The sequence below is a fragment of the Apis cerana genome, linkage group LG1 (assembly GCF_029169275.1).
Source record: "Apis cerana isolate GH-2021 linkage group LG1, AcerK_1.0, whole genome shotgun sequence".
Classification (NCBI taxonomy): Eukaryota; Metazoa; Arthropoda; class Insecta; order Hymenoptera; family Apidae; genus Apis; species Apis cerana.
Genome location: NC_083852.1, coordinates 21,309,272 through 21,326,945, shown reverse-complemented (window position 1 = coordinate 21,326,945; position 17,674 = coordinate 21,309,272). Strand labels below are relative to the sequence as shown.

General features: G+C 27.1%; 3 protein-coding genes across 7 annotated transcripts in view; 2 read left to right on the top strand and 1 right to left on the bottom strand.

Moving 5' to 3' along the window:
• The first annotated feature begins 107 nt into the window (after positions 1–107).
• On the top strand, positions 108–1,430 carry LOC108002426 (probable methylthioribulose-1-phosphate dehydratase). The gene is made up of 5 exons (XM_017064104.3): positions 108–251; positions 329–423; positions 501–769; positions 826–1,027; positions 1,107–1,430. The coding sequence occupies exons 1-5, from the start codon at positions 222–224 to the stop codon at positions 1,186–1,188; spliced, it is 678 nt and encodes a 225-aa protein (XP_016919593.1). The 5' UTR covers positions 108–221; the 3' UTR covers positions 1,189–1,430.
• LOC108002425 (CWF19-like protein 1) lies at positions 771–4,301 on the bottom strand. 2 transcript variants are annotated; one of them, XR_003698732.2, is made up of 4 exons: positions 2,594–4,301; positions 1,821–2,478; positions 1,342–1,692; positions 771–1,227 (listed from the first exon to the last, which is right to left on the bottom strand). XR_003698732.2 is itself a non-coding variant. In XM_017064103.3 (3 exons), exons 1-3 carry the CDS (start codon positions 3,205–3,207, stop codon positions 1,393–1,395), a joined length of 1,572 nt encoding a protein of 523 aa, XP_016919592.2. In that variant the 5' UTR covers positions 3,208–4,301; the 3' UTR covers positions 771–1,392. The 2 variants fall into 2 exon arrangements, 1 of the variants encoding a protein (XP_016919592.2); XM_017064103.3 differs by having other exon boundaries at positions 771–1,692.
• Positions 4,302–14,764: 10,463 nt separating this feature from the next.
• Positions 14,765–17,674, top strand: part of LOC108004320 (single-minded homolog 2) — a 28,073-nt gene continuing 25,163 nt past the window's right edge. For 2 of the 4 annotated variants that reach the window (XM_062070848.1, XM_062070846.1), the window contains exons 1-2: positions 14,765–15,429; positions 15,606–15,862. In XM_062070848.1, the coding sequence (XP_061926832.1) occupies positions 15,847–15,862 (16 nt within the window). In that variant the 5' untranslated portion in view covers positions 14,765–15,429; positions 15,606–15,846. Of the gene's footprint in view, positions 15,863–17,674 lie in introns of all 4 variants that reach the window. The other 2 variants (XM_062070845.1, XM_062070844.1) reach the window with 2 other exon arrangements.

The window sequence follows — 17,674 nt, the reverse complement described above, 5'->3', positions numbered from 1 at the left end:
TATCAAATTTTTATATTACGAATTACATATATACTTTACTGCATGTATTGTATTTTTACTTGACTATATCAATATTGAAACTACGTAAGCAACTATAATTTCTGTACAATATACTGTGTATCTTAATATACTGTGTTATAATCGTGACTACTGAATTGATAATAATAATTGTACAAGAAATATAGTAAAATTAGTTCAAAGTTCTCCAATTATTAATTACCATGTCTTCGGAACATAATATTTTTGACAAAGTATTATTTAAAAAAACTTTTTGATAAAAATAATAATTATTAATACATAATTTTAATATTTTTTTTATTATTTTTAGGATCATCCACGAATTTTAATTCCTGAATTATGTAAACAATTTTACAATCTAGGATGGGTAACTGGTACTGGTGGAGGAATATCTATTAAACATAAGTTAGAATATTATAAATTATCATATTTTATAAAATTTAAAAAATATGTAATAGATTAATATTTTATAATACTTACAGAGAAAAAATTTATATTGCTCCATCTGGAGTTCAAAAAGAACGCATTTGTCCAGATGAATTATTTGTACAAGATATTAGTGGAAATGATATAGAATTGCCACCAAACGAGAAAAAATTAAAAAAATCACAGTGCACTCCATTATTTATGTGTGTATACAGATGGAGAAATGCGGGAGCTGTAATTCATACTCATTCAAAATTTGCTGTAATGGTAACATTACATTGGCCTGGAAAAGAATTTCGTGTTACCCACTTAGAAATGATAAAAGGTACAAAATATATAATTCTTTATTTATTTATGAAAATATATAAATACATAATACAGGTATAAGAAATCAACAATTGGGAAGATCATATCGTTATGATGAAGAATTAGTCATACCAATAATAGAAAATACTCCATTTGAAGAAGATTTAAAATATGAATTGGAAAGAATTATTCTTAATTATCCAGAAACTTGTGCTGTATTAGTAAGAAGACATGGTATTTATGTTTGGGGTGATACATGGCAACAAGCAAAAACTATGTATGTAATTTAATTTTAACTTGATCTTAATTGTTGAATATTTTTTTATTTTTATCTATTAAACATATTCTTTCTTTAGGACTGAATGTTACGATTATATACTTGATATAGCCTTACAAATGAAATTAAGTGGATTAGATCCAGCTGCAGTGCCAAAATAAAAAAAAATAGATCTAAATAAATTAGATCCAACTAAAATTCTAAAAAAAAAATAATAAAATTATTAATTAAGAACAATATCTATCTTCATTGATTATTTTTATAAAATAATAAATTAGTATCTATATATTTTACAAAAAATTCCATATATGTACATGTAATTATAATATTTAAAAACATCCAATTTGTTGAATTTTTATATATTTTTAAGTATCTAAATCAAATGGTTGAAATTCTCTTCTAATTCGTTTTGCTAATTCAATTTCTTCCTCTTCATCCATTTGACAATCTTTCCAATCAGCTCGGTCATCAAGATCTAATATTCTATCTGAAGCTAGTACTTCTCTACCAAATTGAAGTGGAAAATCTTTTTTTATTCTATAATATAATTTTTCTCTACCTGGTAATTCTACATAAAAATATAGAACACCTGGTTTTGCAATTTGTTGCAAATCGGTATGTGGAGCCAATTCTGACATTTTAAAATTATTACATTCTGCCATTTCCTAAAACAAAAATATTATCAAAAGAATTATTAATAAATATATTAATAAATTATTAATAAATAATATTAATAAATTAATATAAATAATATATATTTAAATTATCTAACAATCATTAAAACTATATATACCATAAATGTTTCTTTCAGAGCTGGTATTTGATTTTCATGAACCGGTACTACTTGTAATTGACAATGAGATGTTTTAAAATTACGTTCAAAAAATACTGGCACTTTATCCATAGTAGCATAATACATGGATATTGCAGTTTTGTATAATTCAATTTCTTCTTTTACTTCTTTTGGTAAAATAGAAAGGCTCTGATGATGTGTTATTGGTAAAATTAAAAAATGATTTTCAACTAATCCACCTCTAGCAAGTGCAACATAAACTTCTGTACCAACTGATATTACTAAATGCTTGGAAACTTCAGGACTTGACAAACAAAACCAACATTTTGCTTGATCAAATTCTGGTTTTGATCTTTTATTAGAACCTTCAGAAGACTTTGATCTTTTATTTGTTTCTTTAGATTCCATATCATAAAAAAATTGTGTCTGTTTTAACTGTTCCAATTTTTGTAAGGATGGATTATTTGATAACATTGATTTAGGATATGGAGTATCTGTTTCATCTGTAGTTTTCATAATTAAATCAGATAAACGAGTTCTATCAACAGGAGTTAGATTCAATGCATATAACCATTTCTTTTTTTGATTATTTATTATAGGTGCAAGTGCTATAAATCTTGTTGCAATTTCAATATTTCCTTCTTGTAAACTTTGATTTCTAAAAATTAAAATAATAAATAAATAACTAAAAATTTTATTTTAAATACTAATTTTTTTTTAAATTTTATTTTTAATTTTAAATATTATTTTAAATATTAAAAATCGTTATCTACCTATATGGAGGTCTTTCATAATGAATTCCTTCTAATGCTGATACATGATATCTTGGTTTTACTTGAGCAGCTAACCATGCAATTAATTTTGAACCTTGATATTTAAAGTTTGGTTTATTAGGATCTAAATTTGTAACATCAGCTGGCCAAGGAGAACTCATCAAGATGTCAATTCCACGAAAACTAGGTTGACCTTTTAAGCAAGCTTGCTTAATCGACATAACATCATTTTCATCAAAACAAATGGATTTCATTTCTGAAGAATTACTTTCTATACCACCAATATATGCTATTTTAAGTCCAGAACTAGCAGTATATAATCCACGTTTTCCAAGATAAGTAAGATTTTGACATATTTCACAACCATCTATCTCTGGATAATTATTTAAATCAGCTTGCCTATTAGCACCAATAATATATGTTGGAACTGGTATATTTTTTATACCAATTTTATAATCTTCAAGTTCTGTATTATTTTTACCAAAAAAATTTCCAACACATAATAAAAAATCAAAAGGTCCACTTTTTTTATTAATAGCATCAATTTTATTAAATAAAAATTTAAAATGTCCCTCAACATCTCCACAAATTAACACTTTTTGCTTTTCAGTCATATTTAATATTTTAATATAACCTATTTTACCAAATAAAAATATGCACAATCAATATGATACAGAAATTATATTGAAAATTTATAAATTTTATAATTAAGATAACTTTTTATTATCATTATTTTATTAGTTTTTATTGTAAAAATATATAAATTTTCATTATTGACATTTTATCGCTTTTTTAATATAAATAATATCATATCATACAATTAAACATCGAAATATATTCTCCTAACTTCAGTTGGAAATAAAATTAATTCCTAAATTCTCCACTCTAAATGATAGAGGGCATATCAAAACAATAATAAGATAATACCATAATATAATGTATAATAATTTTATCATGGACTAACTATAAAATAGAGTAACATTCAATATATTGTACAGTATATATTGTAACATTCTACAATAGATGGCAACACTAAGATGTCGCAATAAATATGACTGACTTTTATATACATTTTTCCTTATTTTTCCTAAATTTCATTTCAAAATTCATGTATTTTAAATCTTAATAGATTTAATATGTAAATAAGTAAAGTTATGATTAAAATTTTATTTTTTATTTTTTTTATTTTTCGAATCCTTATTAAAATATAAATGATTATACAGATTTATATTGATCATATAAATTTTTATAAAACTGTTAATTGAAATATATAATAATTGATTCTAAATTCACAAGATCTATACATATATTTTTTAATTTTTTGAATATATAAATGAACTTTTATCTTTAAAATTATTAATCAAAAAAATATTTTTATTTTATTTACAAATTTTATTTAAAAATTCTAAATTAAAATTTCTAAGTCAAAAAACTTAAAACATAAACATAAATTAAAAATCTATGTTTATATTTAATAATTTTAAAAATCAAAATGAAAATATTGCAATTATTTAAATAATTTTAAATAATATTTTAACTACATCTAATCTAATCTAAATCTAATCGCAGCCAATTAGCTCATATTATTTGTTATAAGTTTATAATTATATGATAATATTAATTATATATGATATAATTATAAATTATATATCAAATAATAATGATTGCCCAGGTCTCACCACGTGGAGGTTGCTGCTGATAGGAGACCCACCCTAACCACGTCCCATCCACCCTCCTTTGCGTAAAAAAATATTCATTTTTAAATAAATTTTTCTTTTGATAGACGTTTGCAAAACGTTCAAACCCTTGATCGTTGTGCAAAACAAACTACAAAAGAAATTATAAGGAAAACCGACACGAATCTAAATCTAAAATAATATTTCTTAATTTAAATTAAGAAATACATTCTTATCAATATAATTTCTATTAATATTTTATTAAAAAGCACAAAAAAAAATAAGCATGCTAAGTGCTTTCTATAAAATATTATACCATTTTACCCATTATCCAACTTATCTACATTATATTATTTTATCTACTTAATTAACATTCTTGATTATGCATGCACTTAATACTAAATATATAAAATATTTTCTACTATTATTATTGAATATCTCTTATATATATATTATTTTGGAAATAATCATTACCTAATCAAATTTAATTAAAAATATAAATATAAATCTAACTTAATTTACCTGTTCCTTAAATCTTCTATTTCTATTTAATGGATAAATAAATATCCAAATAATATAATAAAAGATATTCTTTTTATTTTTAGGGGCCCCTACTTAAATAAAAATTAAATAATTTTTTTGAATATCCTACCTAATAGGAATCTTTTTTTCCACGTGGAAAATTACTATTCCATATATATTACAATTTAAATTTAATAAAAGATGAAAAATTTTATACATATATACTTTATATATATAGTTTCTTCTGAGCTTTTTCCTTCTTAGTTGACAATTCCTGAAACAAACTATATTGCAATTTAAATCTAATAAAGGAAGAATTTTATACATTTTCTTCTGAACTTCTTTCTTCTTAGTCTTCTTAGTTGACTAGTTCCTGAAACAAACTATATTGCAATTTAAATTTAATAAAGAATGAAGAATTTTATATTTTTCCACTTTTTTTATACTTTTATACTTTCTTTTGATAGCTGATACTTTCTTTTGGTTCCTGAAACAAACTTTAAAATAGAATTTAGTAAAATTAAAAAAAAAAAATTTTATTTTGTAACAATACATATGTATACTTCTTTCTTCTAATTCTCTCTTCAAAGGATATCTGTAAAAATCTCAATTATTGGATTAGTTATTAAAAAACAACAATTTATATCTGAAAAAAACATATTATTTAAAAGAAATCAAATTATCATTATTAAGTAATTCATAATTTTCAATAAAAAAACAAACCTATCATTTAATAATATTTTTGAAACAAATGCTCTGGTAATAATAAGGGGTGCTGAAAAGAAAAAAAGGAAAGAAAGAATGGCTAGAAGAGCCATCAAAATAATCATCCACTCAATAAAAACCCGAACAAACCGTGAGTGAAATATGTTTTTTGTTTCGGAACACTAATTTACTAAATTCTCAAAAGAAATCGCGAGGAGTGCTTTATTATATTTGCAATTCAATTTATTTAAGAAAAAAACAAACGAAAAAAAATATAACAAAAAAAATAGAACTCGAAGCATGCAACATTAATTACTAATTATTAATTTATGCACTCATTTTATTGTACGCAACACTAATAGCGGAATTGCAACCATATCAGTGGTTGCTATTATATAACCACCATTGTGCAGCTCTTCTTTTAACTGCGTTAGGTGGTTAGGTGATCCAGAAACAGGAACATATTTCCACAATTCCAGTGGAAAACTTTGGGCAAATTTTTTTAACGCAACACTACTTTAAAAAAACGCGATTTTTCATCAACGCAACACTAATAAACAACCGCGATGCAACAAATCGCAACACTAATTCATAAAAACGACTTTAATGCAAATTTATTGTATGAATGAAAAGTTATAAAATATATTGATATGACAAATTCTAGAAAATTAAACAAAATAAAACAATACTAGAAAATTAAAAGAAAGATCAAGCCTTTACAATTTAAGATTAAATATAATAATTAGAATATTTAAAGATAAACGCGATACTTTTAAAATCGCAACACTAAAATAAACGCGATCATTATTTTATATCGCAACACTAAAGCAAACGCGATCATTATTTTATATCGCAACACTAAAGCAAACGCGATTATTTTATATCGCAACACTAATGAAAAAATCGCGATTTGCCCATGATGACTGGATGAACGATGGACCAGCATGCAAATTGGCCAGACGATACAACATATACTACGTATTACTAAAACGAGCACAGTGACAAAGTAGTAACAATGACTTCCCATCCTTTGGACCCGAAACAGATCCAAAAAATGAGAAGCCATTCGTTGCAGCCCCTCTTCGCGACAGTTTGTCGAGGCCTCTTCGGTCTTCCTCCTTCGGGCGCAATGCCCGCTGAAACTTAAATCTAGGCTCGAGATTCACTAATCGTAAATCAAGAAAAAAAAAAGAAAAAAATGACTAAATCACGAAAACTGAGTGCACATGAACGACCAACGATCGCAATCATTCTCCGTACATGCGCAAAATCTCGAGCGCAACGTTCGTTTCGAAACCAAATCACGACCGCGACCGCGGAATTCGAAAAATTCGACGAGCAGAACCAGAAACGAGTGGCATAATCCACTCGTCTCAGCTTTACTCTCGATTTTTCAAATTTTATTTCCTGAAACAGGTTGTCACGCGAAAACGCGCCTACCCGACCAGAGACTGTGACAACCTGCCCGGCCCTACCTACTTATAATTAACAGACACACCAGAAGTATACTACCTATCCTACCTAGCCCTATATTTAAAAAATGGCAAAACAGGCACACCAACACACTCATTCCACGATTCTCACGCATAATACTCGGGCGCAAAATGCCTACACTAGGGAAAACGTCCCGGGACGCCTCCGACACCCGAGCTTGGCACACTACTCGCATACTCTAACTTTACGTACCATTTTCCTGAAATCGATTGACGATGGCTAGTGACCATTGCGAAAATTGCGATAAAAACTCGCATCGTATTTCAATTGTAATTATGTACAGTCATGATTAAAATAATACGCATGACTAAGAAAATGAGATTACTGGATTGAATGATATGATATGTATTGTTATAATTTAACAATAAGCTAACATTATTAGTTATAATCCGCAATATTTAATAGCGGATGTAAAATTGTTATTATATATTGTAATTTGATTGATAATCATGAATGGAATAATAATTTGAAACGACGCAATTCCATAGCCTAATCATACACACACAATATGGAAAATACGTCGTGCACGATACACTAACGCATCGTCAATCGCTGAGAAATTTTTATTAGCTTATGAACTAAGGTCATCATGCCCATTGCCTCTCTCTCACCCAAGTAGCACTTGGGCACGTGAGTGAGATCCTGGCAATGAACACGGAAGGGGTTAAATCTGAAAATCCTGAGCTAAAAAAAGTATTAATTTTCAATCTAACGGACTAATGTTCTTTAATATCTATTCCTTTTTTATTTCAAATTTTAATAAATTTTTAGGAATATAATGAATTATTACTGACTTTTATATTAAATAAGGAAAATATATATATATATATGTGCAAATAATTAATATGAAATTTATTTGTAATAATTAATAATAAAGGATAATTGATTTTAAATAAAATATTAATAAAAAATAACCTCAGATGATCTCTTCATCAAAACACATTTTCGAAAATATGATAACAGTAATTAAAACTTGTTGTTTTGATTCAGAAATCTATCTGTCACGAAATATCTTCTTGCACATATAATTTGTTACATTTTTGTACGAAAGGAATACAAAATTATATTTTTATAATTTAATTTCAAACTTATATTTATAACAAAGAAAATCATTCAATGAAGCAGGTAAAATTAAATATTGTTTATTATCATATGATAATAAACAATCATTATTATAATATAATCATCATTTTACTATTATATAATTATTATTGTTAAATTATAAATATTATTTTAAAACTTTTTTATTCATATACAATATTAATTATCAATATTATTTTGTTAAAAACGCGTGTGCAAGAAAATCTATCCTGATCTAATAAATAAAACACAGAAAAATAAAATGTTACTACTCACGGGTATAATAAATACCCGTGGTCACTGTGCTCGTGCAAAAATCTACGTATACAACCAATCACTCGTGTCGATTCGGATCTTTCATCCTACGACATGATTGAGTGACCGGAGGAACAGAAATGCATGCGACTCACCATTGATGCGTTGTCATCTATGCTGCTATAAATGTGGGAAGTCGTAAAATATCTATAACAAAAAGCAAAAGAACATAATTTAAAACACAATCCATATTTTGAAAAAATTGAAATAAGAAAAAATAAAACTCTTTTAGAATAGATAATATAATAATAATAAAGATTGAAATTCTAATGGATTTTAATAATAATAAAAATTAAGAATCTAATAGAAAAAACTTGAAATTTAAAAATTTAATGATTTTGTTTTACAGATAGAAGAATTTGAATAGAATAAAAAATAATTACCTCTTCGTGTGATGGATGATTGCTTTATGCTCTTGAAAAACACTGACTCTACCCTGTACCGAAAACGAATATTTATAGAAAAAAAAATAAAAATAAGAGACTATTAACATTTCGTTTTATAATCGGCGAACAAACACTGATTCTAATTTCGCGATTAAATATATATAATTAGATTAAATTAGAGCAGTCGTGCTCTAAAAAAAAATACTATTACGAAGCAATCACTGACTCTACCAACCGCATTGCGCGCGGTCAAAAATTTTTTCAAAAATCCAGGGACACAATGACAGCATCTTTAACAAAATATAGAATATTATATGTAATTTTTTTTTACAAAACTTAGCTTTGATTATTTAAAAATTTTAAAATAATAATAAATATAATAGATATTCTATTAAATTTAAAATTTCAAAAATAAAGAATTAAGAATTTAATAAACTTTAATTTAAAATTTAAGAATTAAGAATCTAATAATTCATTTCAGAAAAATTAAAAATTAATGTTTTTAAAATATCAATTTCTTTTCTTCTAATAATAAAAAATAAAATAAAATGATTGAAAATGTGCAAGTATAATTACCTCTTCGCGTGATGGATGATTGCTTTATACTCTTCAAAGAAGCACTGACTTTACTCTATACCGAAAACGAATATTTAAAATAAAAAAATAAAAATAAAAAATTATTAACGCGTCCGTTTATATTATATAATCGGCGAACAAACACTGACTCTAATTTCGCGTATAATTATTATAATTAAATTTAATTAGAGCTTTTATGCTCTAAAAATTATTAAAAATACTACGAAGCAAACACTGACTCTACAGATCACATTGCACGTGATCACATTTTCTGAAATTAAAACTAGATTAATGGGAAGGAATAAAGCAGGAAAAGAAGTAAAATATTTTTTTGATATTTTCCTTCTTCTTCCTATTAAGCATTTGTTCCAAAAATATTATTATTTTTTAAAGTTATATAAATAACTACTAATAAAGTTATAATTATATAAGCTATATAAAATTATTAATTATGAATAAAGGCAATATTATATATATAGATTAATGAATTTCTTAATATGCATTAATATGCATTAAGAAATTCATTAGTTTTATTTTCTATTATTTTTAACTATAATATTTTCGAGTTAAATTATATATTACTTAATAATGATATGTATCACTAATAATTCAATAAAAAAAAAGAAGAATAGAAATGTAAAATTTTTAAACTTTACCATTTCTGTATGATGACGTCCATATTGAAATTTTTCCCGCCTTGTATATCATCCCAATAATCGGTTAATAATCTAAAAAGAAGAAAACCAAAATTTTAAAATAAAAGTATAAAATATACAATAAAATTAATTATGTTAAAATAAAATAATAATCAAACTCAAATTCTTTCTTAAAAACTTGTAGTACGAACTATTTGATAATTTTAACCTTCACATAGATGAATAAAGAAAAAGATAATAATTTAGCCTTTAAATGACTATAATAATAAATAAATCAATTATAACAAAGATATTAATTATATAATAGTATACAAATGACAAAGAATTCTCATCACAATGAAGAATTACATCAAAAAATAAGCAAATATTACGCACAAATAAATCACACACCTCAAAGAAAAATGACACGTCTGAACACTACTAATATCGATAGCAGAATGATACCTCGTTCCACAATTTCGATTATATCGAGTCGTGAATTAAGGAGGGGATACGCTCGAAAGTTTGACAACAAATCGAGTTGTGGACATGAATCCTCAATTTCTTGGAATACTCGTAATATAAGAAATGTTTACATTCTCAAACATAACATAGACGAATAAGCGAGATAGATATATAAACATAACAGATGACGCATTTAAGACGTATTTAATATATTATTAAAATAATACAATTTGACGAAAAAAATTGATTTTTTGGCTCTAATGAATTAATTATTATACATTCATTGTACAATAATATGAATAAAAAAACAAAAAAATCTATTCTAAATATATTTTTGCGAAAAGAAATAAAATATTACCATGTTTGCAGAAAAATTATTGGCTGTGTGTAGTAAATTCTTGTGATGTATGCATTCCTTCGAAGTAATTTCGACATAATCGAACAATAATCTGTAATAAAAATCAAAACCATAAAAAAAATATTTAAAATTAAAATTATATTAAAATAAAAACAATAATTAAATTGAAATTTTAACTAGAATAGTTATAATACAAGCAAAATTGGTAACCTCAATAGATGATTGAAGAAAAAAATATAAAAGAATTTAAAAAACTCATGAATTCCGTAATTATAATGTTAATGAATTACTGAATAAATAAATAAAACAGTAATCTACAAATTTGATGATAAAATAAAAGTAAAATTACTTACTGCGTAATCAAAGTTACACAAATCGAATTGATGCGTCCTGTCTCGATGATTTTCGAGAGAAGAATGATATCATGCACTACAGATTCGCCTAGGAGCTTTCTAATTGGTCGAAACGTGTGGTCCTTATTTTCTTAAACCGCGCGAAAATTAAAGTATTATACAATGCATTTTAATTAACGATTTCTGTATCATCAAAGTTTTACGAAGATTCCTTTATTAAAAATATAATAAAAATTGTTTATCAAAATTAATTTAACATAAATTTAACACAAAAAATAGCCAAATTAAAAAATTTCAAAAAATTATTAAAGAATTCAAAATAAAAATTAACTAAAATTAAAATAAAAATTAAATAAATATTAAAAAATGAATGAAATATTAATATAAAAAAGAAAACAAAAAGAAAATATACATATAAATTGAAAATAAAATCTAAGAAATTATTTTCCATGTTATCTATCATTCTTTACTGTCATCCCATGTCGTTCAAAAAATTTAAATTATCTTAATTCTAAGAAATTCTCTAATAAAATTCCAAATTCTAGACATAAAAATGAGAATTCAAGAAAAAATAATTCAAAAGAAGAATAAAAAAAAACAATTTAATTCTCTTGAAAAGCGAAGAAATGAAAAGATTGAAAATACATATTATAATTTATCTTAAATTAAGAAATATAATTTTGTGCAGAACATGTTTAATTAAATCATATTTAATCCATAACTATTTATTTTATATTTAAACTAAGATTCTAAAAAGCATGCATTCTACGCATGATAATTCTATGTTTTACGATAAGCGTTAATAAAAAACTATCTGCAATCTAAATAACCAAAATACTCAAAAATTTGATATGAATCTAAATTGCATTAAGTAAGTCTTGATTTTTTATCATTTTTTAAAGAATAATCCTTGAAAAATTTTTAATAATGAAAAAAATCTGTAACATGTGTAATCTATAAAAATGATACCAACAGGTTTCATCAAATGAAAGATCTACACATGAGACGCAAATAAATAATAAAAAAGAAACAAAATATAAAATATTAATATTAATGATTAATTTAAATATTAGAGAAATATAAAAATAGATAAAAAATCAATTAATTATAACAATAATTAAATTAAAAAATAATAAAATATACAAAGAAAATTAAAAATATTAATTATAAATAACTATGTATAAATACCTATAATAATAAAATATCTAATAACTATAAAAATTAAAAGCAAATTAAAAAAAAAATAAATTATTTTATATTTTTAAATTTATTTATTTAATTTATTAATTTAATTATCATTACATAAAAACAGGAAAAAAAAACAGAAATAAGTTAAAAATTTTTGAATCAATACTATTTTGAAGTGTCAAATAAAACAATATAGGTAAAGAGATTAAATAGTAAGGATAAGGATAGAAATAAGGTAAAAATTGATCTTTAGTATCTTTTGAGTGTCAAAAATATCTTTTCAAAAAATAATCTTTCTAAAAAGATTTAAGAGATGGCGCTAATAATCAATTCTTACATTATCTCTATCTTTTTCTTATTATTTACTCTTCTTGTCTATATTAGTTTCATCTACGCCACTCTAGAGATGGCGCTGATTTCCGAATTTTTAATTTATCTCTGTCCTTCTTCCACTATTTGCTCTACATTTGCTGTAAGAACGCGATCAATGATGTAAATGTTAATTACGAAATGTCAGTTGAATACATTATCATTTTTTTTTATAAATATATTATATCTTAATCTTTAATGTAAACAATATAAATATTAAATTCGATTTTGAATCGATGACAGGTTTGATGTTTAAATAAATGAAAGATTAAGCTGTTTTGATAATAATGGAAGTAGAAAGTAATTCTGATGCATTTTGACAAAAAGTAACATTATCGAAAATTATTTCATTAAATTATTCATCTATCTTGTATTTTCTATTTATAAATAAAAATATACATTGATAAATAAATGTTTAAGAGACTATAGTCGATAATAACGAAAATGATAAAAATTTTAGAAAATACTTTTCAACTGTCGATATATTTGTCGAAAATTGTTAATGATCATTTGATAATGCTTTATATATATATATATATATATGTAATTTGAATAATATTACTTTGTATTAATTTTATTAAAGTTATTTTATTAAGGTATTTGCTTAAAATTAAATGTTTTATTTATAATTGAAATATATTCTATTTGATGTTTCAGATCATATAAAGCTAATCATTTGTAGAACATATAATATTATTTGTAAAAAATAAGTTATTTAGAAAGCAAGAAAAACTAAAAATTTTATTGTGAATTTTCGTGTGGTAGCATAATAATTTGGTCGTGAGAACTTGTTCCGAATAGACCACATCGTATCGTCAAATGACCAACATCTGGAAGTGATTTTCATGTCGTAAAATCTTACTACCTACCTGCTGACCGTGCATAATTTCGCGTATATATCATTAAAAATACAACCGTGACAAAAATACTATTAAAAAATCATCCGTGACAGATCGAGAGAGAGAGAGAGAGAGAGAGAGAGAGAGAGAGAGAGAATAAGAAAGAACGAACGATATGATAGATAAATTTAAACAGTTTCCAACAGATAAGTAATTTTTAAAATTTTCAAATCATTATAGATATAATATAATAACTCGATAATGTATCTTCTGCTTTCGTTTAAAATATGTTTGACCGCGAACAATAGAGAAAAACCGGAAGAATTTATTTGGAGAACAGAAGAAACTTACCCTTGGGCTTACTGGTAGCTAAAAAACTGCAAATAAATACACACCTTTACACAAACTCGTGTATATACAGTCACACCTACATAAGGAATTCGTATAACCCAGCCAGTTGCTGCGGTGCGCAAGAGTAATAAAAAAAGAAACACGAGAGGAAAGGACCGTTGGCAAAGAGAGGCGGCAACGGAAGCAACGTCGAAGAGATGTTATATATGTGAAACAGAATGAGAAAGAGAAACGGTGCACGCGTACGCCTGTGTTAGTAAAATTATGGTGGGGATGGTTACATAGAGTCGCTACTAGGCGTGGCATGTGGAACCACCCAACCGACCAATCAGAACAGGAGGCGTTATCTAGACGTATAACAATGCTTCGTGTAATACATAGTTCAGTGGTTCTCAACCGGTATAAAATCAACATTTTGATCGTAAAGAAATCGTGCAATCGTGAAAATTTTTTCAAATATACGATTCGAGAATACGGCTTCTTTGAGATAAAAGCTCGAAAACTAATTGTTTCTAAATTACATGGTCATAGAAAATAATTAATCTATGGGAGCAGTATATTATCCTCATGAAAGCCTTTATCACACCACGGTGGGATGAAACGGGGCTTAAGTACCGCCTACGTTAGAAATCATTGACACAGGCGCAACTCGTGAGGTTATGCGGCTGCGTTGGTACGACGAAAGCTTTTCCAGAATCCGGAACGATAGAAGGAGGCAGAGAAACAAAGAGAAAGCGATGAAGAGAGAGATGATGAGACAGTGGTGAAAAGAGGGACAGAAAGGGAGGTGCGAACAGAGAGAGAAAGATGGAAGAAAGGGTAGCAAGTTGGAGGAACGTTGGTCTACGCTCGGTGGGGAGTCCAGCGTGCACCGTGCATCCAGTTGTATACCTAAATGCGTACGGCACTGTTTTAATAGTACACACGCGTAGTCACGGCCCAATGAATTGATCCCGCGAGGTGCATCCCCCGGATAAAAAAGATGTCGCGCCATCTTTGAGGGCACTCCCGCTTCCAGAGGGCTAGCGCGCGCATTTTCGATCGTGGACCGTCACCCAGCGCATAGGTTTTTCTCTAAGCAAACGCGCGTGTTTAAAACAAGTTCTGATTAAGAATGAAAGAATCATTAAATTATCGCCATAAATCGTTTAAAATTGCCGCTAAATTATGGGACCGATAATGTTAAGAACAATGAAAAAATAAAATTTATCGTAAAATTATTATTTAAATAAATATTGAGATATGTAATATTCCAAACATTAAATGTTTATAATTCGCAATATTTTAATATGCATAGTGTTACACAGAATAACTGTCAACTCTGCGTAAGATGGTTTAAAAAATTAACATTGTAAAAGTGTCATTTCAATCGCGTTCTTGATGTATAATCGAAAACGAAGGTTTCCGTTTACATTCATTGAAGTTCCGTCGGACGGATAAAGATGTGTGTGAAAGGAAGTGAACAGTAATTTTTTATCAAGACTTACTTAGAACAGATCGTAATTAACACGAAGTACTTTCAGTGTAAGAAATTGTGACGTATACATTTCCTTTTTTTTTTATTATACATATATATATACATATATATATAAATATATATATATATATATGTATATATATATAAAATTGAACTTTTAAGAAACATTTTTATGAATATTTTATAAAAATTTAAACTTCGAATCGTTAATAACATGGAACAGTTAACAATAGTGTAGAATAATATTTACAATTAATTACAAAAGAGAAAAAAAAAGTCAGTAGAATTAGTTAATATATAAAGAAATAACAATAATATTCGATGGAATTCCGTGAACGATTGAAGTGCGTCAAGTACCGACGGCTTGATCAAAGTGTTCGCTCTTTGAGACACCCCCGCTGCCAAAATTACTTTCGCACCAAGGGTGACTAATTGACTCTTCCCGGTGAAATACCGGTGAGATTATGGGTTTATTTAAAGGTAAGTAAAACCAGTCAGATTTACATACTTTTGCATTTAAATAAATATCTGCAAGTTGCAAAGGTAAGTACAAAATACTTAGCTATAATAAAAAAAAAAAAATACGATAGAAAAGAAACAATCAATAATTATATGGTCAATTTAGATAGGTATATTAAAACAGATTTCAAAATTCAACAGTTTAATTTCAAGAATTTAAATTTAAAATTCAAACTTAAATATATGAATACTATTGCACATTGTTATCTCCTTACGCAGAATTTCAAATTTTTCCTTCACGATTTTGACGTAAACGATATTATTTCAATATTTTGATACGTATCTTCGAAACGAGTATCGTGCGAAAAAGGGATGACAAAAGTAAAAAAAAAAAAACGGTTTAACAAACGTCAAAGCGCAAAACACTCACCTATTAAACACGTCGATCATACAAATCTACATTTTCATTGTAGCAATTTCGATGAAAATGTATCGATTCGCATTCACAGGTGTAATTTGATTCGATAAATCTGGATGCTGGCAAATTGTTCGTCTATATCCGTCGAACGTGTCCCAATATTGCATTACGGTACCCGCATGCCGTCTCATGGGAGACTCAACAATCACTTTTTCACCCCTTTCCCTTATAACTTTCTTGAGAAACGACCTTTGATCCCAAAAAAAGAAAAAAAAGAAAAATTCCCACTCCGCGCTATATAAATATACCATAAAGTACCATAAATTGTTCAAACAATAATTCGGTTCACGTGCCAGCATTCGACCCTTTAACCCTTAAAAAACAATTTTACCGGTGTTTCTATCGACGAATCGAGAATGCGATACGCATGCGATAAATTAACACGTTAACAGGCGCGCGTGTCAGTTTTCACGGTTGTTCGACGTTGGTTCTAATCACTTAAGTATCCCGCCGCGTCGTCGTTTCGAAAACATTTCCACACGGCGAAAGCGAAAGGGGTCGAAATCGAATTCCTCAAGATGGATGAAACTCTATTTCAAGATAATCGGAATACGTGGATATAGATGTAACGAGACGCGGCCCGAGTTCTCGCCGTTTTTAAGCGCTGTTAAAGTAAATAGTACGCGTGTTACGTGCCCCGTGACAAGGGGCGTGCCGTTTCCTAAAGTCATTTGTCGAGAAAATGTCCGGCTTTCGAACGTGATCCTTTTCCGTGTTCTGCTCGGTACCCTTCCATAGCTTACGGAACAGAGGAAACTTATGTCTCCGTGCAGCTGTCGCGACAGCGTTAAATCTCGCTGGAACCCGTCGCTGCTTCTTTTTTTTTCTCTCTCTCCTCCTCCCTCTCCCTCCACAAATTCCAACAACCAACCATTGCGTATTTTGAAAAAACTTTTTTTTTTTCTTTTTCGGACTATGTATCATTTGTAATACGTAGATTTGTATATTTAAGCGCATGAAATATTTTCGAGCATTTTTTTTTTTTCTTTTTCATCCACACGAATCGCACCGTTGTTTCGAAAGAGGTTTCCAATTAATTTTCTCAGAGAGATTTCTATGTTTGCTTTCTTTTTCTTTTTCGTTTCGTTCGAATTCCTTCAACGGCACGTGGTGACGAAAGAATTAATTCCACGAGGTTCCAGGAATCCGCGCTCTTCTAATCTTGATTCTTTATCAAAAAAATAATAAAGGGCGATCGAGAGTGATTGGAGAGAGTGGTTAAAACAGATTAAGATTGTTTATTTGTTCTCGATATTTTTCGAGTGGAACGACATCTCAAACGTAGAACAATTCATCGTCGATTAACATCGCCGTTTCGAAAATGAAACGTTTTGAGTTAACTAATAATAGTAAGA